General features: G+C 40.0%; 1 protein-coding gene and 1 long non-coding RNA gene across 6 annotated transcripts in view; one reads left to right on the top strand and one right to left on the bottom strand.

Moving 5' to 3' along the window:
- The window catches only part of kcnn2 (potassium calcium-activated channel subfamily N member 2), a 30,388-nt gene continuing 2,439 nt past the window's right edge, over positions 1–27,949 (top strand). Inside the window, exons 1-9 of one of the 5 annotated variants that reach the window (XM_044045929.1) lie at positions 1–900; positions 1,251–1,346; positions 16,433–16,851; positions 17,126–17,267; positions 18,154–18,264; positions 18,347–18,474; positions 21,583–21,591; positions 24,428–24,497; positions 24,786–25,759. In XM_044045929.1, coding sequence (XP_043901864.1) covers positions 1–900; positions 1,251–1,346; positions 16,433–16,851; positions 17,126–17,267; positions 18,154–18,264; positions 18,347–18,474; positions 21,583–21,591; positions 24,428–24,497; positions 24,786–24,833 — 1,923 coding nt within the window. In that variant the 3' untranslated portion in view covers positions 24,834–25,759. Of the gene's footprint in view, positions 901–1,250; positions 1,347–16,432; positions 16,852–17,125; positions 17,268–18,153; positions 18,265–18,346; positions 18,475–21,582; positions 21,592–22,592; positions 22,601–24,390; positions 24,498–24,785; positions 25,760–27,949 lie in introns of those variants that run through there. The other 4 variants (XM_044045932.1, XM_044045928.1, XM_044045931.1 and 1 more) reach the window with 4 other exon arrangements.
- LOC122781864 lies at positions 494–26,485 on the bottom strand. The gene is made up of 4 exons (XR_006361865.1): positions 26,397–26,485; positions 5,574–5,779; positions 5,060–5,121; positions 494–1,413 (listed from the first exon to the last, which is right to left on the bottom strand). It is a non-coding gene; the product is annotated as an uncharacterized LOC122781864 (long non-coding RNA).

The raw sequence follows: 27,949 nt of genomic DNA, 5'->3' as shown, positions 1-27,949 counted from the left end.
ATGGAAACCTCTTTGCAGCTGCACAACGATTTCTTCCCTCAGCAGCAGCAGCAGCAGCAGCTCCAGCACAGTAAGTACCAGCAGCAGCACTATTGCAGGAGAGACGATCGGCTCGGCCAACAACAGCAGCAGCAGCAGCAGCAGCAGCAGCGGCACGACCAGTGCTGCACCTGCAACTATTGCACCTGTGACGCGAGGAAAAGCCTCGTTTTCCGCGGGACGTCGCCAACCACTGTGGGAACTTTGAGGACACCTTCGGAAACGTCTTCGAGGCAGGGTTGCCGCTACAGCGTCTGCGAGTTCACACCTTCTAGTCATGGTAGTTCATCCAGACATCATCCTCCTCCTCCACCACCACCACCTCCTCATCATCATCATCATCCTCACCCTCAGCAGCAGCAGCAGCAGCAGCAGCGGGGCAGCAGCAGCCTGGGCAGCAGCAGCCTGCACAAAGACAGTAACTCCTACAATGAAATAGCCATGAGCAGCTGCAGATACAACGGCGGCGTCATGCGGCCGCTGAGCAACTTGAGCGCGTCCCGCAGAAACATACACGAGTTTGATTCCGAGTCCCAGCCTTTGCAGCCCATCTCCGCCGCAGATGCGTCGGACACTCTAGCGTCCAAGCCGGAGAACAATTCCAGCAGCCTGATGCCTTACGCATCGGGGGACGGAGCAGGGGGCTGTGGCCACAGCGGCGGCGGCGGTGGAGGAGGGGGAGGTGGTGGTGGCGGCAAATCGGGTAAAAAGAAGAACCAGAACATTGGGGAGAAGCTCGGGCACCGGAGGGCCTTGTTTGAGAAGAGGAAGCGGCTCAGCGACTATGCTCTAATCTTTGGGATGTTTGGGATCGTTGTTATGGTTATAGAGACTGAACTCTCATGGGGAGCCTATGGAAAGGTGCGTATTTTCCCCTCATGCACTGCGTGGCTTGAGTTGATTTAGTGACACTATATGGTAGTGAGTGGATGTGAAATAAACTTCACACTTAAAAGTGTTGATGAAAGTCTGAAGTGTCTCGTGAGCGTGTGTGTGTGTGTGTGTGTGTGTGTGTGTAGGCCAAACTGAGCCCATGCTCAGTGAGTGAATGGGAATTTACAAGATGCAATGTCAGCAATTGTGGCAAGAGGCTAAAAAATCACCTACTCCAGATGTTAGTGACAGCTGTTTTTTCCATGCAGCTGTGAATAGTGTTATGTCGTGTATGTGTGGTTTTTCTGTTTGGCTTTAGTGTTGTTGCTCTTTTCCAGGAGTCCCTGTATTCATTAGCTCTAAAATGCCTGATAAGCCTTTCTACAATCATTCTCCTGGGGCTGATCATCATATACCACGCCAGAGAGATACAGGTAATGTTGAAACACTTGTCTTTGTTTGTTTTGTTTTTGTCCCCTTCATCTCATCACATGTACATACCTGTATGAAAAAAATACAAGAAAAGTGAGGAGTTAGACATTGAATTTGCACTAATGGCAATTGATCTGATAAGGGCTGAAACAATTACTCCATTAATCTATGACTAAATGAATCGTCATCTATTTTTGATAACTGGCTAATCAGTTTGAGGGTTTTTCAGGTTCTTCAGCTCCTTAAATGGTGAATATGTTCTTCTTTCTTTGCGCCACATAACAAATATATAATTAAAACTGAATAATTTTTGCATTGTGGACAAAACAAGACATTTCCAGGTTTGATCAACATTTTCTGACCTTCAACAGACCAAACTATGATGGAAATAATCTAATCTAAACTTGATAAATTGGAAACAAATGACTCCCATAATCGATTATGTAATGAATCATCAACTATTTTGATAACTGACTAATTGGTTTAAGGGTTTTTCAGGTTCTTCAGCTCCTTAAATGTGAATATTTCCTGGTTCCTATGCTCCGTACGACAACAAAATCATTAAAGCATCATCATTTCCAGGTTTGAGCAATTATTTTTCAACATTTTCTGACATTTAGCGGACCAAGCTATAACTAACAAGTCTTAAATGTGAATATTTTCTGGTTTCTTTGCTCTGTATGACAAAGAAATCATTAAAAAAATCACCATTTCCAGTTTCTGATCCACATTTTTCAACATTTTACGGACCAAACTATAACGAATGATTATGAAAATAATCAGCCCTAAACCTGATCAATTGGAGGGAAAAAGTTGGCAAAATGAATTTAAGCCATCACTGTGCTCAGTGTAAAGGAAATGTAATTACTCGATTAATCGATTTACTAAATGAATCCTCAACTATTTTTAAGGGTTTTTCAGGTTCTTCAGTTTCTTAAATGTGAATATGTTGTGGTTTCTTTGCTCCATATGACAAAGAAATCATTAAAACTGAATTTTCTCATTATGATAGTACTCAGCCCTACACCTGATAGATTGGGAATGAAAAAGGCCAAATGAATCGAAAGCAGTTACCGTGTTCAGTGTAAAGGAATTACAATTACTCGATTAATCGATTACTAAATGCATCGTCAACTATTTTGATGACTGACTAATCGGTTTAAGGGTTTTTTTTAGATTCTACTTTCTACTTTCTTTGTTCCATATAAAGCATGATCATTTCCAGGTTTGATCCACATTTTTCAACATTTAACGGACCAAACGATAACTAACGGTTATGGAAAATAATCAGCCCTTAACCTGATCAATTGGGAAAAAAATGAATTGAAAGCCGTCATCGTGTTTGGTGTAAAGGAATACAGATTGCCAGTTTGGCCTGAAATGTTCCAGCTCTTGTTCAGTTTTTATGACTCTGTTAGCATCCGAGCAATTGAAGCAACTCTTCAAGTTCTTTCTTCACTTCAGCATTTGTGTCTCTGTTAAACAGCCTCAGCAATAATTGCACCACCTTCTGCAGAGGGTTGACCATATGTGGCCATAAAACTTGTGTTTCCTTCGGTTCACCCTTGTCTTTTCTTTTATTAAATCAGCCCAATCATGTTAATAGACTTTCTTAGATTGGATTTTTCTTCTTTTTTAGCCTTTAGCTAAATTCTATAAGCTGATTTCCTGACTTTATTAGATTCAAGATGCATATTAGCTTTTTTTGAAAAGCAGGATACGTTGCATTAGTTACAGTATATTCATCAGCCTCGGCATATTCATAAATCCCAGGAGAGGATCCATCACTGAAACGGCCCAACAGTAAAATGTGTCGCCCCCTTCAGACGTCTCATTGTAAACCTTTCTTTATGGAGGGAATGATAGAATTGCACTGACACCATTACCATATTCCTGTGCATGACAAATGTGTTTTCATTTCCCCCTGCAGACAGCACCCCCACCGCCGCCTGTTTATGAAGTAGAAACTTGCTGTATGTTTGCATGAGAGTATCGTGTTCATTCTTCCCTCTGTCCCTCCGCCTCTGCACCTCTTAGTCTAATCCCATGTAAATTATTCAGCTCATAAACTGAGCTTTTTTCACCTCCCGCTTGTACAAACTTTCCTTGACGCTTAACAATGTAACGATGTACGTGTCACTCGTGTGTTGAGGGGGCGAATTTGTCGTCACACTATAGGTTTAAAGCTTAAAGCCACAGTGTCATTTTTGCAGATTTTTGTTGTGGTTGATGTTTATTATTCTGCCTCTGTTTGGGCTTGACGAGCAGAAATGATGTCACGTATTTTGTGTCAAGTTTTTGTAAAAAAAGAAAAAGGCTCCATCAAGCAAAACTATTAGACCTGACTGAGGGAGCGTTTGTGTGTATACACCTGCAGCACTGGACAGGCAGGAACAAGAAGCATTTAAACTGCTGACAGGGGTTTTTGTTGTTTTGTTGTTTGGTTTTCTTTTGCGCTTCATTGTGTTTTCAGTCCCACTCTGACCTGGCTGCAGTGGTCCCGCTCGCCTTACTAGCGTAATGTTTGTCTGTCTTGATTTAAAACAAAAACTTTCCTGTGTGCAGCAAGGTTATGTTGCCAGGGCATACAAAATACAAACACAACTATACTGACCGTTCAGATCTGAGAGGCTTATCAGTTTTGCGTAAACTAATTTGACACTGGTTTGAATGTGATGGACATTTATTTATATGTAAAAGCCACACACCCACTTTTGGTCCATATAAACTGTATAATCTTATACAATAACACGAGTGATGATCCCCAAAGCGTGAAGCCGCATTATTTCATTTAGTGCAGGTGAAAGGCTAATCTCGGCTCTGAAACAAGCTTTTCTTTCGCCGTCCTTTAGTAGCTGCAGATTTACTCTTCTGGGAGTAATCCTGACTCTGTTTGGCAGTCACATTAATATCCAAAACATTTTTCACCCTAGATAGCTCTCGCTCTTGCTCTCTCTCTGTCTCGCCATCTTCACTTCACAATGAAGTCATTTCCTCCTTTGCTGACCTAGAAAATGTTATTAAGGCAAGTGTTTGCCTTGGAGTAGATAACTGCGATGCACTTTTCGCCGCATATCCCCTCTAAACACGGTCACTTATATACACTTTATTCAGCGCGGAAGTCCGAACACTTAAATGGATCAGAAAACATCATCATGTCACCGCGGTCCACTAACCACTGACTGCTTCTCCCTAAAGTTGATTATAAAGGTCTGTCTTCTTATAATCAAGTCCTTTGGGACAAACTATCAGGCAGTTTTTTGGAAACTGGCTCCCGAAAACTATTTAAATCTAGTTCACAGTATTTATATTTCAACTTCCTTCACAGCAGCAGTTCCCTTCCTTCCTCCCTTCTCTGCCTCTGGGGCTTTTTTCGCCTGGTGTTGCTAATCTGTCATTACTTGGTTCTTACAGACTGACATGTAGACTTACACACAAACACATTCATGCTCATGCACACACACACACACACACACACACACCTCTACACCTTTCTGCCTAATGACCTCACACACACACACACAGGTGCTGCAGTGATGTGTGTTTGCCTCACAGTTTCTGTGCATCTGCTGCTGAACTCAGCAACAACACAAACATTTGAGTTGATGTGACGTGAAAGTGTGTGAGTTGACTTTGAAATGAGACCCATTAAATCTAAAGACCACACAGTGACGGGTTGATGCAGAGGTGAACGCGTCTGAAATGTTAAACTCACCAAAACTTAAGATTCCCAGTTTTGTCCGCGACAGGTTCATCATGGGTCATGTCCAGATCCCACTGTGACAACAAATGTCCCATTTTTAATCAATAAACTCTTCAAAAAAACTCACAAAAATTAAACAGAGAAACAGCAAAACAGTGGATCATTATTTCATGAATTAGAAGTTGGTTACAAGCCTCCATGAAAAATGTGTCTTTTAAAACTCTGACACCAGTTTTAAAGACCTGTTGTCTTAAAACAATTATTCCCATCGTGAATTAATCTACTGCTTGTTGCTTCCTCACTTAATCCATCAATTTTTCTGTTTTGTAAAATAAAATAATAATACATCTTGTGATGAATGCCCATCACATTTACCATCAAACTACAATTATTAAACAAGTTAATCTTTTACCCTGTGTCATATTTTGAGCATTAATGTACTCAGATGTAAGGAAGTATAAAAAGAAATAGAAACATAAATGTTTGTATAGTGAAGTTAAAAGCATCATGAAATTGAAATACTCACATCAAAAATGTAAAACTGAGCAGCACAATCATGAGTGTGTGTGTCACTCCCCTAAGAAGAATCTGAACTTAAGCCGCCAGAATCACATCTATGCCGGCACCGTGTTGATGTTTTCCAAAGTTCAACGATCTCTCCTGCGATTAGGCTCCGATGCTTCCAGCTGTCAATCCCACTGTTCCTAATCCCACTGGTGTTTTATACAGCATCTATGTTTGGGCACAGAGAAAAACAGACACTGTGAGTTTGCATTTATTTATTTACTTCAAACTCCAGGAGGAGAAGAGTTTTCTTTGGAAGTAAAAAAAAAACCTGAGGGTCACCTTCAGCTGGATACAAAGACCTACTTACAGCCAGAACCAAAGCAGCTTTTTACTCACTCTGTTTACTGCTGAGTTCAAGAGAAACTCGCAACACAGGAAACTGTGGAGAAAAAAGATCCAGAACTTGGTGTTTTCAGAAAACCTACAGTGGTGTCCAGTGGTTTTCTAACGTTACTTTCTGCTGTGCTAGTGTGTCATACATACATACATACATACATACATACATACATACATACACTGCCACTTATTTAGGTACACCTGCTAAACTGTGAATAACACAATAAATGAATCAGACAATCCAATCTTTAGGCGTGTAGACATGGTCAAGATGACTCACTTAAGTTAAGAGACAAAGTTAACTCAGCCTCAGATTGGTGAAGAAACCCTAACCCTATGAATGTGACATGGCACACAGACTGGTCTAAGGGCCCGTCCACACAGAAACAAGTGTAGGTGAATATTGTATTGGCGTTTCGTCCTCACGGAAACAGCATTTTGGGAGACCTGAAACCTGTATTTTTTGAAAACGGGTCCCAGAGTGGGGAAAATGAAGCTCACTCGTGCGGCAGATCTGGCCGCTTACTTCTCGGAAAGTAGTTGGGTTGATAGAAAGTTGCTGTGGATCTGTAAAATCGCTTAATATAGTGAATAATTTGTCAACACTGTTGACAACAGCCAACATTTGGTCTGTTTGCCTATTTTCTTTTTTAAAATTGCTTTCTTTCCCCTGACTCAGTTCGTTATCGCTCAATTTCTGTGTGTATCACGTCTTCCTCTGCATTTTTTAGCGTAATGTTACAGCGCCAGTTACGTATGGTATATGTACTACAATGTTAAGGTTTTTTTTTTTGTTTTGGGGGTTTGTGTGGATGAAGACATCTCCTGAACCATTTTCAAAAGGAAAAAGACCGTTTACAGGGGTTTTTGTTCCGTGTGGATGTGGCCCAAGTGTTCAGAAACTGCTGAACCAGTGGGATTTTGCGATTTCCTCCACATCCAAACACATTTGTATATGACAGCTAAAACTTCTGTGGCAAACCCCCTGTGAAACATCAGAGTGAGGAAGGAAACATTTGGATCACGGCTCCTGTGATTCCAACTACTTCTGTTAATGGTTTAATTGAGAGTGGTAGAAATTAAATACTGCAGGAGCTAAAAACTGCAGTTTAGCCTATATTGGATTTGATCTGTTCAGGTTTGACAATGAGGGTGAGTTTAGCTCCGTATATTTCTGTCGACCGACACGCCATCAATTCATCATTTTCTTTAACAAACAGACTTCAGGATGACTATGGCGTCACACACAGGTCACCGTTAAGGGTCAACTCAGCCTCTATGCAGCGTTTTCTCTTTTTTCCATGCTTCTATTGTTGTTCCAGTGACTATTTTTACTCCATATTTTATATATTGCGGCCCGAACTGCACTGAGTATACTTTTAACACTCTGTCCTCTGTTGTTCTTGTTTTTCCGGATAAACTGCAAAGTCTCCAGCATTCGAGTGAGTTTTTTAAGGCACTTTCGGAGCTAAGTGCACTTTCCCGCGTGGAAACTCGGCTCCTGCAGAGAGATAGATTATGTATGCACATCCATGTGTACTCACAGATGCCTGTCAGACGTATTGTTGAGGCACAATATTTTCCCACCACTCCCAGCCCCTTAAAACTGATTCACTTGTCAAGTCCAGTATGGACTGCATTCTCGCTTTTTCTGTGGGGGTGTTTTTCTCTGCAGAGAGACGGACAACTCTAAAGGTCAACACAGACAGGTGGACACCAGCTGTCATTTGTTATTGTTGCGTGTTGTTGCATCTTTTGTGCTGTGACGGCTGAACCCACAGAGCTGAGATTAGACAGCACGTCCGTGTTTCTCCCCAAATGTCCTGAGATTTGTTCCCGACATCTGCAATTACATAGGACACATAAATGCCGATTTTCCTTGCTGTTCGGGAAAGCTGAAGCTCGTACCTTTTATGTTATGTATTAGGAAGCTGATTTAGTCCCGCTAATGTCTTCGATGACAGCTGGCGATTTGCCCGAGGAATTTTTAGGCCTTTTTTTTTTCTTTTTTTTTTCAGTTGAGTTTGATGTTTTGGCAGCAACTTGCTGTACAGTCTGAGTGGAAATGAAGAGGTTAGAGTCTGAACTCGCTCCTGACTTTGATTTGTCATTGCCAATGTCTGTTTCCAGCGCTGGCTGGGAGCACCTATCAGCTCTCACTGCCGCAGCGGTTGATGACTTCACATCTTTCTGAAACTGACATTTTAAAAGTTTTCTCTCGCCCTCACGTCAGAGGATCTCTTGCCGAGGGCCGTTTGTGTCCGGGGCGATCGCCGTGTTGTGATACCTTGTGTTGACAGTTCTGCTGAGATTTCTTAAAACCCTAATGTGAAATGCCCCGAGGGCTGTGCTATACCTTTGATGTGCACTATTGTGTGATACAAATAAAATCAAGCGCTGATGTTTTCACATTTGCACGGCATTACATTTTACAATCTGCAGAAAAGATAGAATAACAACACATCACTGCAAAGCATTCCCGGGGAACGCTGCCAAAGCCGAGCTGCGTCGTGCTAGTAAGTGCACCCCTGGGTGGTGGTGGCGGCGGCCTGTTTGTGTCAGAGATATGGAGTAACAGCAGGAGACGCTCTGCATTTCTCACTGTGAAATCTGTCCTCTACCTGAGCCTCCAGATTGGAGTCAGATAACCACCACTGGCTGGTGACCTCAGCGTTTTCACTACACGCTCAGCCTTTCAAGGACAAAGACACTCGGCCTCCTCAAAGAGCTGAGAATCATGGAGATTATTTATGAGTAAACTGTGCTCTGCAAACATACAGCTCATTTTAGGGGATTGCTCGGTGCTACTTGGCCGCAGCGGCCAAAGTCAAAAGAAAGATTTATGCTGGCTGTGAGATGTTTTTATTTTTTACTTTGGATGCTTTTTTTTTCTCAGGCAAAGTGAAACTTCATTTCAGAAACAAAAGCAAACGGGAATCTGCAACGACCTCAGATTTACTCAGCAAAGTGGCCTCTTAGTGGCTCACTTTGATACCATAAATAAAGCATTGCATTAACGTCTAATTGCGTCGACCCTCTCAACCTATTCCACTAATGAGATTGAGTGATTTCATTGTCAGTGACAAGATATATGCTCCCATCTCCACATTACACAGATTAAATATTGAGCTGGACTCCATTAGTTATATTGAGTTCAGTGAAACCAGTAACCAACCCAGCTAGCGTCGCAGGTGAGCTCCTCGGAGACGCGGATGTAACTTTCCCATGATGAGCGAATACTGTGCACTCTTAGTGATTAGACTGTATATAGAATTCATTTTAAAAAAAACTTAATGCACAAGATTTGTCCTCATTTAGTAAATTATTGTTGATTCAGTTTGATGAGTCGACTCGTTTAACCTTCAGAACACAGGCTGCTTTTTGCCCTTACAGTGTAAAAATGTAAATACAGATACTATAACAATGTACAGTAGAGAGTGTCTTATATCCTTTTTTTCAGCACAACCTATTGGCAATCTGATGAAAAATATATGGGGGGGTTTTAATTTCACCAACTATATAAACTCACCTGAGCAAAAAGCACTTTTTGTTTGTTTTATGAACGAAAATAAAACAAAAACGGTCTATTTTGTGACTTCTTTACTGCTACTCCCGTGGGGGTTCTTTTTTAAGTATGCATTATAAAATTAATCATAACTTTGACTCAACAAGACATTAGAAGAAAAAATAAATTCATTATTAAAACAAGAATTCTGCTCGTTTTAGCTTCTTACACGTACATATTTCTTTTTCATGTTTCTTTGCTCCATATAACAAAGAAATCATAAGAACATCATCATTTCCAGGTCTGATCAATATTTTACTTTAATTTCTGACATTTTATGGACCAAACGATGACTCGATTAATCCAGAAAATAACAGATTGATCGATAACGAATGTAAGCGTTAGCTGCAGCTCTAACAGAAAATATTTAAAGCCATTTTAAAACAGAGCAGAGATAAAACAGCAGATACAAGGACATTGTAATTAACACACTTCCAATTGCATTAAAGGACATGAAAAGAACATTAAAATCATTATAAAAAAAATGAATAAATGGATGAATAGCTGCTCATAGTTCTGACAAACAAAAAAAGTTTGAAGACCTGATTTAAACCCTTAGGTTCAGTGCAAAGTCACATAAGCCTGCTTATCTGTGTATATCCACAAAATAAATGATGGCTGATAAACGCAGCACAGGGGCCATAAACAATAATAACTTGAATGGCAAAATAATACACTGTTATTTCTTGAACTTTATCAGAGCAAACAGATGCGTTTGAATTTGTTTTATCTCCAGTATATTTTTGGTCTTATCCACTTTGGTGTTTTTTTGTTCAGTCGACTGAACAAGGGCATTCACGTCTGAAAAAAGCAACGCTCCTGCTGCTGTTCAAACTTTTTTAAATGTAAATTCCACTGTTATGTTCTTCGGGAGGGGCGGAATATTTACGGCTCTCTGAGAATTTGCTATTAAACGTTGTAAAGGAATTTCATGCTGCGCATTTATCAAGTTGACTCACTCTGCTGAATCGCTGACTTTTCTCGGGCCGGTCACCTCCTTCTGTGCTCGGGGAATCTAAGGGACATTTCTCAAAAGTTGCACAATGAGGTGAGAAAATACTGTACACGTTTGTAAAGTAATGACCCGTAAAGCAACTAAATTGTGATGCAAATTAGCAGCATGTGACAGCTCCCTTTACACTCACTTTTCTATCACATTCATGTTAGACATGACTACGTACAATTACATTTCTGTACTTGCCGAGTATTACGTACCATTACATCAAGAAAACAAATTATATTTGCCTCACTTTGACTGTGAACACAATACAACATTAGAGAATATTGCTGCTGTTTAAACATATACAAAAGTATTGGAAGACAGACCAATTCCTTTATTTTTGACTTTAAGAGTTCAGTATTTCAGCTTTTATTTCCAGGTATTTACATAGTGATCTTAAACAAATTAGATGTGATGCCACTGTTTGTAGTGGAACGCCACATTTTAAGTTGAGCACTAGAACAGGAACAGATAGACTTGCATTACATTTAAATGAATAATACTTAATATTTAGTTCTTTGGATGTTTTCTTAAAAGACTTTGCCTCGGCTGACATTAAGCATCCACTTATCGCCACACACCTGCTCAACTCACTCGGGTGCAGCAGAATCGGAGGAGTTTTGTGACTAAAATACGAGCACACGTGGGCAGCTTCGACACCAGATACTGGTATCAGTATCAGTATCGGTGCGTCCCTACATGAAACGGCCATTTCTCTTTGTTGATGCATAAGTTTAACGGATGATTTTAAAACCCCTCACTGGTCACTTCATTATTCATTTGTTGTATCATATTTATCAGTCTTGTACAAAGTAAAGTCAAGTCTATATGTGTCCAAGACACTTCACAACATGTTGCTGCGTGTGAATGGGTGAATGGCAAAACTATAGTGTAAAGCAGCTCATCAAGACTAGCTCTATATAAATACAGATCATTACCGACTCTTCTTCTTCTAATTTTATTTGGTAGTAACAAAGATAGTCAGAGGAAATGTAGTGGAGTAAAAGTGAAATGTAAATAACTAGTTAGCAAGTTTTGGAAGACCCACGTGATGTGTTGGGCGTCTCTGAACTAAACTGAACTGTTGAAAATGCATTGTGGACATGGATGATTCGGCGTTCGATCCCGTCGTAAAAAGTCGCTGCTCCACTGCAGAGGCTTTGTATTTTATTTTTTGTGGGTGACGGAATATCTATATACAGTATATATATATATATATTTTTTTTAAGTTCATATTGATTGATGAAAAAGCAGTTGTGAACGTGCGACGCATCGAATCGAATCACTAACACAATGATCGCAATCGTGTCAAATTGTGAGGGGAGTGAAGTTTATTAAATTACTAACATTTCATTTAAAAAAATGGTCTTTGGAAATTTGGGGTTATTAGTCACAGATTCTTATATAATCACTTGTTTCATCCCCGTCTGAAAGTAGGCGACAGACTGTTGACTTCCATGTTGTCATTAATTCAGTCCGGCTTGGAAATCCTTTTACTTTGCTGCGTGTAAATTATTCGTCAGCCTCTTGTAACTAATTTAAAAGTTTCCTGGCTCATCAGCTGTCTGTTTTAATTCCCTGCCCCTCGGTGTTTTCTTCCGCTGCACACTCTGACATGATGTAAACCACACACGTTTAATGTTTTTCCACCAGAGACATCATTTCCTCCACCTCTCTTGTCATAACTGCTGCTTCTGCAGCTAGCATGGAATATTCGATGCGCCGTGGTAAAGGGCCCTTGAGTGTTGTATTTCAGGTCATCCATTACTATAATTGCTTTTACCGAGCAAGTAGGCGTTCCTTATGCAACCGGCATTTAAATGTTTAATTACATTGTTTTGAGGTAACAAACTTTGTAACTGCTTTTGACAGGACGGGTTTTGTCGTTTTAAAATGTAAGGTAAAACGCCGCTTGTGCCGCGGTGCAAACAATAGATTAAGCTGCATTCAGAGCCCTAATTCTGTAAGTAAGAGACCGAGTCACAGCTTGCGTTTCCGTGTCTACATTACACTCACTTGGACGGCTGAACAAGATGAGCTGAGGTTAGAGTTACACACTTCTCTGACAGATGTCAGTTTGTTAAAGGGGAGCTCGGTGTGGCTCATTTGATATGAACAACTGCCTCTGAAATTTTAATTTGTGTTTTTTTATTGTGCGCGTGTCTGTGGGAAACTGATTGTGGCTTTTAAATAAATATAAATGAGCTGCAGAGGCTTTGTGGGGGCAGCCGCGCTGTTTGATCAGGGACATGTGCTGTGTTTATGTAGTTGTGTGCCAGCTTGTTGAGAGCTGATACTTCTTGTACAGTAGCTGTTGGGCACATAATTGGCTCGGAAGCTGTAATGAGTGTGCAGCGTCTGCTGCTGTGGGTCCAAGTGAAGTTAAAGTGAAGCGGTGGCTTTAAAGTATATTGAGAGTTCATGTATGTCTGTCGGGAAAGTGGCCGGGCGGCAGTGTTATTGATTTTTCTTTCTGTGTCCTTGACTTGAACATGTAGGAGCTTCTTTTTTTCTTTTTTTTCCAACATGAGAAATACGATTATTCCTTTTTATGCAACATATCAGGGCTAGATTTACAATGTAGGTCACAGATCCCATTAGCCCTCCAGGACTGGGATAGTTTTTTACTGGTATAATATGAATTTTCAAATTAAACTAAATGGAGACTCGCTGGCATAATGGAGGGTCGTGATGTGTGCCGGGAATTTTATTTCTCACAGATATAAAATTGCTAAACTGCTTGGCTGATAAATTGACTTATTTCAAGCGCAGACGGTTAGGAAGTTAAAAAAAAAAAACACAGGATTTTTGTTTTTGACTTTGCTTTTAACTCAGAAACCTCTTAAACACAAAGTCACCTTAAAGCTGCAGTGCGTAACTTTTGTTGATTTTTATTATTGATGATATAACTTTTTTGGGTCCAATACTGATATCACAAACTTGAGTATCTACTGGTACAGATATTAGTCTGATACGGTCATTTTACACCAATAATGAAAAATCATTATGAAGCTGTTAACAACACATTTATGCCAAGTCATGTCAAATATATAATTCTCCAACTGTGTAACAAATACTGTTGTAATAAACTGCCCAAACATGACTCAGCTAAAATGCTTTTGCTGATTTTTACATTTTTACAGTGACGCATGCGACATGTATGATTTTTGGATTGGATCGGATTTTACGTTTTTATCTGTCCGATTTAGTGATTTGGACCAATACCGACTAATATCGATGTCTGTTTGGTCTCCATGAACAGAAACAATGTAACAGTATTTGTCTCCTAAACCATCAGATCTGACTGAGGGAGTGTTTATCCCGTCAAACTGCTGAGCAACCTGGTTTTGTGAGCAGCGGAAAATCACTCCTGAAACTTTTTTCCGTTACGTTCAATAACACACAATCATTTTTACAGCCCCAAATCACAAGTTCAGAGTTCAATAACAATATCCAAGGATATGAGATAAATGGTAAACCAATGGCGCACGTCAAGCGTTCCCATGGCTCTCTTCAAACAAACAACATCAACAACGGTTATTGCCACAGTTACTGAATAAGTGAAAGGGTGTAGGTGAGGGTGAGAGGCTTCACATCTTTAATATTATTTTCGCTTTATCTATTTATTTATTTTTTGCTTCATCTATTAGTAAAACGGCATCATATTGTTGGTTCGCTCTTTATGATGCGTCTACCATAGTTTTGTCACGACAAAGAATAAAGGGAAGGGAAATTCTGGTATCTTTTTACAGAGATAATGTTTAATCTCTACCAACAAATTATTAAGACCTTGTCTAAAGAGAGTAAAGAAAGAGAGTAAAGGAAATCTCAAACATTTCAAGTCTTCAATTTTCTTTTTCATATAAGAAAAAGACGGACAGCTGACGGATCTACTGTCTGTCAAATATGACATCAAGCCATAATAGGCCGTAATATTTGTTCTCTGCCATTGACAAAATGTACTCTTCTTGGCCATTAATAATTAAAATATTGCTCTTAAGATCCTTTTTCGTCAACAAAATTTCTGCAAATGCAATTTTTGTACCGTCCACAAACTTCAAATGTCCATTGAACTCTTCCATTCGTTGTTTTCAAAAAACAGCAGCAGATTAAACTGTCCGTTGTCATTTCTGTGTATCAATCCTGAATCTGGGTTCATCTACATTTTCAACTTAAACATTAGCTTTTTCCTTGTTACATTGGAAATAAGTATACAGTATTCCAATAATATTACATCCTTATATGACCATAGCATGACCATAGAATCTATTGCCAAGCATGTGAGAGAGGTTTTGTGGCAAACGTGCAGCCTTTCTTTACTCTCATTTATAAAGGCTCCTGCTCGTGCAACACACACACACACAGCCCTCAGGGAAACCTCACTTGAATTTGCTGACAGCAACATCATAAGAAATATCTACTGCCAGTTGTGATGGCCGGTATACAGAGGACCTTGAGGTGATTGAGTGCAAAGAACAGGAGCAGCTGTAGAGGGAAATCAGTGTGGGATGATGTCAAGAAAAGGGAATTTTTTGACAAATGTAGGAAAAGCTAATAGCATCTGCAACTGGGCCTGGTAAATATCAATAAAAATGTGAGGCGCGAGATTGAGGAAGTAGATCTGCGGCCACGGACACCACGAGGAGGCCCGGCGACGGCAGACACAGGCTCAGCTGTTAGTTTGGGGTGAATACACTCAGCAGTGAATCCTCTATGCGGAGATAACTGTAGATTGGATGGAAAAGTGATGAAGGAGGAGGGAGAGGGAACAGCAGCAGCAGGAGTGGTGACCATGTGAGGAAACTACAGTGCAATGACAGAGGGCGGGGTGGAGAAGAGTGATGAGGGGCTGTTGAAATCCACCCACTCTGCTGAGGTCCCCAGTGAAATGGCCTACCTTCTGGTCAGAGTGGCCAGGTGATCACAGCCTAATGCTAATGTGGAGGCAGCAGATGTTCTCATCTCACTTTGAGGCGGATGAAAAAGCTTCTGTGTGCCACTAATACAGCACTTACTGGTGTTTTTTTTATGCAGCGAGTGTAACGCAGTGGGAGAAAGAAGGCCCTGCAACTATAACACGATTAATAAATGATTCTCCAACTATTTAATAATCGATTAATTGGTTTGAGAATTGATCTTACAACTTCTTAAATGGGATCATTTTCTGGGTTCTTCAATATTCAACATTTAAAGTGAATCATTTTGGTTTGTGGATTAAAATAAGGCCTTTTAAAACACAATTTCAAGAAACATCGATCAACATTTTCTGATATTTTTTTGAAACAAACTAAACGACTTATCAAATGATAACAAATAGATCTATAGAATAATTGAATTAATAGATCAATTATCAAAAATAATGAGCTCTACTATTTATTTTTTGTAACCATTAATTCTTACAATTTTTAAATATTTCAAGTAGACATGCAACCAATTATTGTCATTATCACTTTATCTATTATACAGATTAATGGTTTATTCTATTAGAAAAGCCCGAGGTGATGCGTATTTTGACATTTGGTTCGTGAACCAGAACAACTCATACATGTATCAGTCAGCCTGCTCAAATTTTGATGAACTTCTCTGTTATTTTCCATCAATTTCACTTATATGAAAAAGAAAATTGAAAATTGAAACGTTTGAAATTTCCTTTACTCTCTTTCTCACCTGAATAAATTAATATAGTATTTTTTTTCTAAAATCAAAGGTTTGATATTTCATTTTTCTCCTTCTTAGCTTTTCATAAATAGGGAGGAAATGACAGCGGTGACAGAGGAACGTAATTCAATGACTCTGGGCTGTTTGTGACTTATTGTGTAATGGGTTTAATGATTTCCTATAGCCTGCTGTGTCACCATGATGAACATGTGAGCTAGCTTTTACCCTCCATCAGCTTCACTGTGCCCTTTCCTTGCAGTTATTTATGGTGGACAACGCAGCTGATGACTGGAGGATAGCCATGACATATGAGCGCATCTTCTTCATCTGCCTGGAGATCCTGGTGTGCGCAATCCACCCCATCCCAGGGAACTACACCTTCACCTGGACCGCACGCCTGGCATACTCCTATGTGCCATCAAAGACAGATGCAGACGTGGACATCATCCTGTCTATACCCATGTTCCTGCGGCTGTACCTCATCGCTCGTGTCATGCTGCTGCACAGCAAGCTCTTCACGGACGCCTCCTCCCGCAGCATCGGAGCACTCAACAAAATTAACTTTAACACACGCTTTGTGATGAAGACCCTCATGACCATCTGTCCCGGCACCGTGCTGCTGGTCTTCACCATCTCGCTGTGGATCATTGCTGCATGGACTGTGCGAGCTTGCGAGAGGTGCCTGGATCAGTTTCTCACGCTATGCTGTGCTACAAGCATTAAACATAGATAAGGCATAAAAATAGATAGTGTACACACACTTTATGCTCGCTCTGCATCCGAGCATCAAGCTAGAAAGATTTACACATGCTGTAAGAACAGTCCTACAGTATTTAATCTGATCTTATTTGTAACAAATAAAAATGGGTCCTGTAGGAGACGCTTGAGTATACAGAGGTTTCTGCAGGCACATGGATGATTGTGAACATACTGCATTTATTATTTATTACAGGTACCATGACAACCAGGACATAACCAGCAACTTTCTAGGAGCCATGTGGTTGATCTCAATCACGTTTCTTACCATTGGATATGGAGATATTGTTCCAAACACATACTGCGGGAAAGGGGTCTGCCTCCTGACTGGCATCATGGTGAGATAATCTGATTTTTTTTTTCAGTCTGTAAAAACACTGAAAAACTAACTGGAGACATCAAAGGTTGTCTAATAATTAATTTAATGTATATATTGCAAAAATAGCCGACAAGCAAATGAGATAAGCAAAGAGGGCCATAACAATATCACCACTCAAGTAACTAGCGATATCAGTTTGATACAGTGCGTTTACCTGACATTAGAAAAAAGCTAATTAATGTATTAGTTTGACTAAGACCAGAACTGTAAAATTAGCTACAACTGCAAGTATACCTACAGTCAGACCAGATTCAGACTTTAGCCAGCCTGGGTGCTATGAGCATGCACCACAGTTTCCATCCCCCGCTTAAATCCACAATAAAACAAAATAGCCAGTACACGAGAGAATAACACAACAGCGACAAAAACTGGTTTTGGACCTTACAAGGAGACAGGTTTTATGCACTCTCAGCTTTAAGAATTTAATATTTTAAAGTTCATGGAGGGTAGAAAACTCTCGACATGAGGGTTGCCAACTGTTCTGTAAATTGAGGATTTGTTCCTTATTTGAAAGATAGACGACGTGTTCCGTATTGAACAGATAAGGAACACTTTGTTCCTTATATTGATTATCAAGTCAGTGCAAAACCATGACAGAAAAATTACAGATTAGTCCACGAATGAAGATTGTGCACTTTGTATGAGGGGAAAGTAAAAAGTGCCTCTTGCTGTCCGGCCCTCTGGATCTGTCCCTCAGTCATTACTATCCAACAGAGAATGGGGTGCAATATGTAAACAGTACTGTACAACCCATTCCTTATTTTCTTATCAGGAGGCTGGCAACCCTACTCGGCGTGCTAAAAACTAGCCACCAACTAATCTGGAAAATTCTTGTTGTTTTGCAGGGTGCTGGCTGCACGGCTTTGGTCGTAGCTGTGGTCGCAAAGAAACTGGAATTAACCAAAGCTGAAAAACATGTCCACAATTTTATGATGGACACCCAGCTAACAAAAAGAGTAAGTGAAGGCATTGGATTTCCACCGATATTTCACGCATCTGTGCTCTTGTAAAACGCGTCTAATTGCTTTGTCACCACAGGTGAAAAACACAGCTGCGAACGTTCTCAGGGAGACGTGGCTCATTTACAAGAACACTAAACTGGTGAGGAAGATGGACCACGCCAAAGTCAGGAAGCATCAGAGGAAATTTCTCCAAGCCATTCACCAGTAGGTACCCGACCGCTAACCCCCGGCCTTGCCGCTCATGTTGGTTTCATATCACCACCTCATCCAGCAGTGTTTTGTGTACGCTTCTGCAGCGATGTAACACAAACCTGAACTCTGAATTGTTTGACACCTGTAGCAAAAACGTGCTTATACTGTTGAAGGATCTTGTACATCATCATGTCTTACTTGACTAACTTTGCATTTGCAGTTGGGGTAAAGAGTTGGCCTCTATATTCAGCATCACCAACAATGGTATAAGGAACTGAATTCATTGAAATATTAATCACTGATGCAAGAGATTGTTGTAATCTTTTTTTTTATATATTAATGTACAATAGCCTGATTGTATGAATTGTTGTTTTTCATAGCCACAGAATAAGCCTTTTTATATTTACATCATGAGCCAGGTCAGCTCTGCAGAGGCCACCATTTTAGTCCACCATGTTTTCACAAAAGCCCTCAATGGACAAAGAAACTGAACATTTTTGGGTTTTGGTGCTAACTGAAGGCTACATAGTTTCTCCAAAACACTTGGAAGGGAAGGGTGATGTGAGGGATTGTACCTCCTTAGTAAAAGTTAAACTTCTTCATGAGCAGAAAACAAGAAACTGTTTTTTAGTAGAGATATTTTGCTATTCTGAAGTAACACAGCCCTACTTAATACTTATACATTATCTGTAAAACTGCTGTGGGAAACATGGTTACTTTGGAAACACTTGGTCTTTCAATAGCCTCATTTTTTACACATACTCCTAAGGGAAAAAAAAATAATTACATCCACCTGAATTTACAGAATTCACATCAGTATGATATTGATCTCTCTCTCTCTCTGTCTCTCTTTTCCACCTTTTGCTGTCAGAATGGCTCTTGCGTGTCTCTTTTGCTGTGAGTCAGATGTCAGACTGACCTCAGGGCTGATACATGTGGGTTTCTACTTCTCTAGCCGTTGGTCAGACACTTACCTGTCAGCTCGTCTTTTAGCGGGTCCCTCAGGATGACTTAAAGTGCTACCTAACTCCAACCACTATTGATTTCAGCCTCACCTCACACTTGTTTTTCCTTCAACCTACAGTGCTTACATGCACATCTAATCTTGTGGTGTGTTTCCCTGCATTAATTTGTCTTTAAAGCAGAGTGATTTTGTTATAATGCGGCTTTATGCTTTAGTAAACTTTCCCCCCGCCCCACCCTTTTTTTGTGCGTTGTTTGGTTTTGTGGTTCTATGTATGTATATGGATTGTTGTGGTCTCCTGTGTACAACTTTGATTTGCTCATGAATCCTTTGAACATACATTTATGTTGTATGGACAGTTAAGAGTTTAAATAACAAAAGGTGAAGAAACACAAATCGCCTGCTGCTGCAACCAACATCCAAATTTTGGGCCATTAAACCATGAAGCATTTTTTCAAGGTTGCTTTGTCGAGTCATTATGTCCTTGTTGCCATATTCAGGCAATTTGTAGCAATGGGGACAATGTCTCATGTCCACCTCTAGTTTGAGAACAGCCTAATAATGGAAATCTCTAAAGGACCAGATTTTGGGGGAAATATCATCCTGTTCTGTGTGCAAGGACAGATACTCGGTACTGTGTACACGTTCTCCAGTCACAAATGTGTCTTCCTGGAGAATTAACTGAACTATTATACTTTTCTGCAAACCATGGGTAACGTTACATTTGTGCGACAACTCCACATTGCATAGACGCGTTTCTGAAGTTCAGTGAGTCATTGGAAATAAATACTTGAATGTGAAACTTTGGCAAAATGGCAAACTCCATATTGTTGTCGTATCATATCATTATGATGAAATTTTCGAGGCTAAACTGTCACCTGGAAAAGGAGGTGTCGGTGGTGATGTTGCACCTAAAGATAAATTGTTTTCTTGGAGAGGATGTTGTGACATTTTGTGAGCTTTTTGTGCCTAAAGCTTTGGCCAGTAAGTAACCGGTCTCAAAGTATATTGTGAGATTTTTGAGTGTCGAGGAACCAAAATCACATCACAAATCACACATTTTTGTCACACCATGCCTAAGGTATGAGCTGTCTTTAACAGCTCGTCAGTCATCACTTCCACACACTGTAGGAATCACTCAGGTTGTGTGCAGCATTGAATTACACAACCGCTCTCTCTCTCTCTCTGTATTGGTGCAAGCAGTCAGTCAACTGTGTTTCCCAAGGTATGATTGCTGAAGGAGGTGACATTTTAGAGATGTAATCGCAACACCATGATCATTTGTCTACTCAAAGCAATGTCACTCCATGAAAGTGAAATAAACATATTTGCTGCATAATATAGTTAATTAAATACAAAATGTATGATTTTTTTGTTTCCTAAAAACACCACATGCGGTTAAGACACACGGATATGAGCATGTATAGAAATAAACTTCATGTATCTGTGGTTTGCAGAAATGTACAATAGTGACTGGGTTGTTGTTTTATAAGGAATGTGTGTGCTTCACATTGCCTGTAGCCTGTGTGCAGGATGCCCTAGAAAAAAATGAATTCAGAATGATATTATTATAATAATAGGAAGTTGCCTTACTTTGCGCACCTCATTCAAGTGGAGGCTCTAAACAGCTGCCCTTGATGTGCCATAAGGTGATATCAAAACATCAAATCAGATTATGTCTGACCCGTTTCCTCTGGTCAAGAAGGCAGTGTGGAAAACTCATGTCAGCATCACTTACACTGAAGTATGTGAGGTGTTAAGAGGCAATAAACGGGACCATAGACGCTGTGAGGCACTGTCTTCATTGGTGAGTGTTCACAGATGTTAAGGAGGACGGCTGGACGGTATTACTGATAACACGCACTAGTGAGAAGAAAGGGGGATTAGACTTGGAGTGTGAGCTAAGCTGCGGCTGCAGGAAACGGTCCAAATGCAGAGATAACACACCGGTTTGCAAGAAGACATGAGTAAAGCAGAATTGTTGGAGAAGAGGAGGAGGTGGGGGAGAGGTGGCAGTGTAAAGATGAGGGTTACAGCAGCCAGACTTTAGAAAGCAGGTTTTTTGCCATCTGAACATGTTTCTCTGATGTTGTAATAATTCATTTGTCTACTTCATGTTTCCTTTTTTTCCTGTTTGTGTCCACACAATGCAATAGAGCTCGAAAGTAAGTCTTCGCCTCACATGTAGTTATAGACCTGTTGTGTGCATGCCAAACGAGAGCTTGTCCTTGAACCCAATAATGTGACCAAAAAAATTACACTCCCTCATTTGATAAGTGAAATTCATGCCACAGAAATGCTTCATACGACACAAACACCGCGCTGCCACATTAATTCCAACTACTGATAAAAGGGTTTGTTGCAGGATAATTTGATTAAAAAAAAAAAAACACACACACACACTACGGTCTCACATTCACTCTCCAGTATTTTTATGTTGCAATCAACCAACTGTAAACAAACAGCACGAGCACCTATCACACCTTTGTGAACACACCCACAAATGCATAATAAGTGAATTTCAATTATCGGTGATGGAGGGTGTTTTTCTTTCCATTTCTGCATGGATGTGATGAGAATTTGATCTTTAATCAGAAAGCCACTGATTAAACTCCAATCAACTGTGCTTTCACGTACCGAAGGATGACGACGAGAGCTCTACAGGACTCAAGACCTGCAGTAGCACAAGTATACCATTTATAATTTTCTTTCAACTCATGATATTATTTAAACTTAGTGGCCATGCTCATGCGGATCAGGGCTCCGGGTCGTCTTTCGGTGTGTGGAACCATTGTTACACCTGTTACTACATTTGCAGCCGCATTTCCTCCATTTCTCTGTTGGATGACACAGAGGCAAATATGCTGATCTGGTGTTGTCACGGCTTGTAAACAGCATAATGAGAAGGACATAGAGATATCATGCATCCCTGCACTCAGAGGAATTTGCAGATTTAGTGACAGTCAGACACAACTGGAACACTCGCACGGTTTATCTAGATGGTGCATTCTTCACCACATCACCCAGTAAGATGTCGCAGTATGTTGTGGGCCATAACAGCCGTTAAGTCAAGCGTCGCAGCCAGTACAGTTTAACAATCTCCTGCCCTGTGGGAATGCTGTCCCTCTCCATCCACAAGGTTAAAGTGGGAGCCGTGCATGGTGAGAAGCAGGAGTGCTTGTTAGCTTGGAGATCAGTGGACTGAAACAGGAAAGTGACCTGAGAGAAAGGTCAGGGTAAAGCCTCCGTACAATCTCACTTGTGCCCGAGAGGCTGCAATTGTAACCGACAGCGTGAAGCTGTCACAGCAGAGACAGGGGGTTAAGAAAAAAAAAGAAGAAAAAGCAGGACTGACCACCCTGTCCATTACGTTGAAAAATTAGCATGTCTTTCCACGATGAGGTAAACGGAGGTCGTGACAAAGAAAGTCGTGAAAGTAGGAATTACAGCCGAGCACTAACTGAGATTGCCAGAGCAGATTTACTGAGGTAGTGAAAAGCTTAGCGTAGCTGTTTTCCCCCTGATGAATAGCAAACGGATTCAGAGCGTCCATTCAAAAGGGAGACCTGCCCACGAGAGTGATTAAGTGACAAACGGAGACGCATGGAACATAAAAGACAAATTCTGACCTCAAGCTGCCCTGTGCTTTGACCTCATTTAATGGCACCTGGTCATCCAACTGGGAAATGTGTACAGGTCTTACATTAAGTAAAAAAAAAAAAAAACATTAAACATTGAATATCTCTCGTCTTTTCGTCATTTTAGACATTATATCCTAGATAACCCCCTTTTCTTCTCTTCCTTAATTAATGAAATAAGAAAAAAAACATGTTTAGTATGCTGTACTTGTCTCCAGAGTCTGCTCTGTGCAATCATTTGGGTCCTCTGTTGCCAGGACATGTTCCCCTTGCCTGTAGTTTACTTTAGTGGCTCCTTTTGCACCCTCTGTTGGTCTAAACCCGTCATCTTCGCTCAACATCTGTCTGTCCTCAGTGAACTGATCAATGATCCTACATTGCATGAGAATGGGTGAATCTCGGCTAATTAGTCCACTCCCCAGATGCCCCATCATGCATATTTATTACTCTGTTACTTGATGGGGTTTTTTAATATTGCTATCATTAGTTTTATCGTTTTTTTGTTGTTGTTGTTTTTTTTTATTTGTTTTTTTAAATCTAAACATTGACAAACTTGCTGTTTTTGTGCCTGGGCTACAGAGTAATTTAGCTACTGATAGTGACTCACACTTGTGTAATATTTTTAAACCATGCGTAGTCGACATTCTACAATACTGCACAGTTGCTGTTTTCGAGCCCCCGAAGAGATAAAAAAATAGGCTTCAGAAGCCTAATTAAACTGGAAATGTGAATTATTAAGGCATGTTCTATGGAGTAGCTGAGATGTTTAAACTTAAGAGGTGGGATTTTTAGGGTGGTAAAAAATAAATTGGAGAATATTTTTATCTCTCAAGAAAACTGCCACAGGAACAATGACTTATTGATACCAGCTTCAATTAAAAAATATATTTTAATTGGCATAGTGTGCTGATATTTTTCTAATGATGTCACATTTTGTGATATTTGTGTCTTGAACATCCATAACAATAGAACAGAAAGGGGCTTTTTTGGTGTTTTATAATCAGACACTTCATGCAGTTATAGTATTTCATAAAAGCAATTTACACTGCACAGGCGATCTGCTATGACTCATCCCTTTAGTTTGGTTGTATGTATTGGTTGAGCAGAGCTGTTGTCATTCTCTCTCCAGTGGCAGCTCTCCCCCCACCTGCGTGGTTTTCCTTTCCACTTGCATGCAGCTCAACCAAACAGACTGACCCCTGCAATCCCTGCATTCTCTACACACATCTTGTGCATGTCCTATAGGAGTGTTCTCCATGTGTATGCCTTTGTGTGTGCACACATTTCTTTAAAAAAAATAAGAATACTAAATAAAACCTCTGATAGCGTTCATTTATTGGATTCTGAATGGTCTTGTGTTCAGATTGAGAAGTGTTAAAATGGAGCAACGCAAGCTGAATGACCAAGCAAACTCTCTAGTGGACCTTGCTAAGGTAAGCTAGACTAACAGTCTACTGCTGCATTGTGCATTAGGACAGACAAACCATCCTGATGAGCTTTTTCCTCTTGTGTGATTGAATTCAATGCAATGCATGCCGGTCCATTCACTTAAGCAGCTGTACTTTCTCATATAACCAAAGTCTACAGGTGTCAAATAAACAGACAGGCTTTTCAAAATGGTGATCAAAATAAATCTGTGTGATGCTTCTGGTTGACTGCTCTCACCTGCGGTTTGAAACATCTGAGTATGAAATAATAACGTTTTTATCTTTATTTCACAGTTAAAACTACTATCTCCAGGAGGTGTTCAACAGAGAATTACCAAATGAGAATTACAACAAAACACTTTTGTGTATACTTGAACAGCCAGTGCAGTTTTTCCACCTACTACATTCTCTGATATTTGTCTCCAGATGCACTAAACAGAAGTTGACAAACCTTAGAGAAAGACCAGGCAGTGCGCCAGCCTGACACAGCAAAAACAGTAACCTGGGAAGGGAGACACACTGCAATCTGATGATTCAGCCAGAATTAAAGACAGAAAAAGAGAGGAGAAAAAAGGCAGAGGGTTCTTCTGTCATTCAGGAATCCACCACAGTCAAAGTGGATTCAGGCCAGCGTGTCATGAAAGGTATACGTTAATATTGTCCAATCACCTGGTGCTGCAAAAACAGTAGATGGAGCTGCGATGAGACAGTCGATAAACTGGCTCTTTACTCATTGTTATAAGAGTCTGGGGCCACAAGGGGGCAGTGCTGCTTCACTCTGCTTATGCTCTTTGTGGAAAGATGGAGCTAAATAGAGTTGAACATACCACTGGCAGCTGCATCGCCACTGCAGTGCAATGTGAAATTTTTCTGGCATGTCCCCCTTAAGAAGCTGAAAGAGGTTCACGCAGTGAGACGCATTGCACTGTGCGTCTCAGTACTGGGCTTTTTTGTTTAATGAGAGTAATTGAAGCCATAGACTGTTAAATATAATATTTTACCACTGCATTTTATAACCATTAAATGAATTACATGTCCTACATTTGAAAACTTGTTCACCCACGCCGCATGTTGAATCATCTCTTCCCCTCTTCTGTCCTTTTCTCTTCTCCTAAAGGTTGAAGGTTGATTATGTACATGAATAGACTAATAAACTGTGTTATATTCTTGCTGCATCAATTGTATTATGGAATATGTTTCCTCATGATGTACTCCTGCCTCATGTCTTGCTCGCCATCACCTTGTGCCATCACATCAGGGCTGCAACGATTATTAATCCCTTACTAAATTAATCGTCAACTATTTTGATAATCTATTAATTGAATTTTTCAGCTTCTTAAATGTGAATATTTCCTGCTTTCTTTGCTCCATATAATAACGAAATTGTTAAAACTAAATAATTTTGGTTTGTGAAAAAACAAGACATCAAATCAAAATTTTTGGAATTTTTTTCTGAACTATTACTCAATTAATCGATTTCGAAAATAATCGTTAGTTGCAGCCATACATAACATGTCATTGTTTCATGTTATAGATGTGGCCCTGGCTTGATTTAGTACAGTTTAACATGTAAACAATGCCTGTTACTTTTCCCTTTTCTTTCCTTCTTTGAAATCAAACCTGGCTCTTTTTTAAAGAAATCACACTCACACCTTAAGTTTGTCAGTGAACAAGCTACAAACTAATTTAAAAAGAAACTCTGCTTAACATCTATTTAAAAACGTGTGTTTATCCTAAACAACGTAGCTATGGCAGCTACAGCAGCAACACACAGCGCATGCTCACAAACGTCACACTAACAACAAAACAGAGAGTCCACAGAAAACAAAAACACTAACTTTACGGTGGCTATAAACAGTAAAAAAAACTGAGTTCAATTCTTCACATAGCGACGTCAAATGTTACCTTTGTTGTTATATCACTCACGTCTCAGTCCACATCTGTGTTGTTCTTTGCTAATAGAGCGGCAATTGTGTTTGAAATGGTTTGGGGGCGTTTCCACAAACGTTTGACATCCAGGTCAAAATTCGACCTTCCTACTTCCGCTCTGAGTATCCACGTTGACTCACAATGGGAGGGATTTGGAGGCATTTTTTCATCAATTCCATTGGCACTGGCGCAGACATGACGCAAAAACGGAATACAATAGTTATTTTTCTATAAATGAATGAGATTAAATTAGTTTTTGCTGTGGGGGAACTTTTTTGGCACATATATCATTTGGAAATGTTGGCTAATTATTTATTTGCTACAAATCTCTTAACTTTCCTCTCCTTAACCTCATTAATTGGAAGAGGTGTTTGGCTTCATCTCTATGAGTTTATACAACGATGTTGACTCTAAAAATGTGAACATTTTTCTTATTTTTTTTGTTTTCCATCATCACTTCTCTACCTCACCACTTCACCTTTTTCAGATATTTGTATCGCAGCAGAGATATACTTTTATCTTATTTTTTATCTCTATCACAGTTTAAACACAGTAAAATAATTTAAAATAACAATAACATTTGGTAGGTAAGCCAGTTTTTGCTGATGGCATAAACGCCATAATTCTATGGGTTTGTATTTTTGACAAGGGACGTGAAAATGCTTCAGTGGTGGTATAGGTATAAAGTAATTAGTATTTTGTCATACGCAACCTGCTTAAATGCTTCAGTCAATTTCTAAACCACCGACAAGTCTTCACAGAAATTAAGTATGAGATTAGCTCAGGCTGAGCTGCATCAGTGCAACTTTAGTGATTCACATAAACAACCTACCCCACAATTCTGGCCTTAAATCAGAAGGAGACAAGGTAAGTGATGGATGGCACCTCCTCTGCACTGTGAAGGATATTTAGTCCTCCACTGAATAATACCTCAGAGACCGCCCTCCAGCAGCAAAGCTCCCACTCCTCATGCCTCGTGTGACAAAGATTCTTTAGTCTGCCATTGACTAATTTGAAGACTGAACCTTGGAAGTTCTAAAATTGCAGCCGCAGTGAATTTTCAAGTCTCTGAGCAGATAGGTGATGCATTAAAAGAGAGAAAAGAAAAAAATACCATGCAAAGTCAGCAGGGACCTTTCCTGTCTGCTCAAGACTCGCGTGGAAACATTGTTAACTCTTGAGTGGTGTTGATTCATTAGCTGAAATACAACTCAACCTATGTTCCTCTGGCTTTATTTTTTTAAACATGAACATGATGGTTCTGCTTTCAGCTTGTATTTCGTCCAAAATGTGGAGGACAATGGGACTGTCGCTGCAATAGATAACACTCGAAAGACTCCATGACAGGAATTAGTAATAAAAGCTGGGTTTTCATGTTGATAATGCACATTATTTTTTGTTAGCTTTTAAATGAATATACACTGGTTTGCACTGGTCATAAGGTGACACCGTCTTAAAGCTGTTTCAGTGTACAGTTAGTAATGTCGGGGGGGAAAACCACAGCACAATCTAAATGTGATATGAGGTCT

This window comes from Solea senegalensis, linkage group LG15 (assembly GCF_019176455.1).
Source record: "Solea senegalensis isolate Sse05_10M linkage group LG15, IFAPA_SoseM_1, whole genome shotgun sequence".
NCBI classification, from domain to species: Eukaryota; Metazoa; Chordata; class Actinopteri; order Pleuronectiformes; family Soleidae; genus Solea; species Solea senegalensis.
Note: the sequence above shows the minus strand (reverse complement) of the source record. Positions and strands in the feature narration are given on the sequence as shown.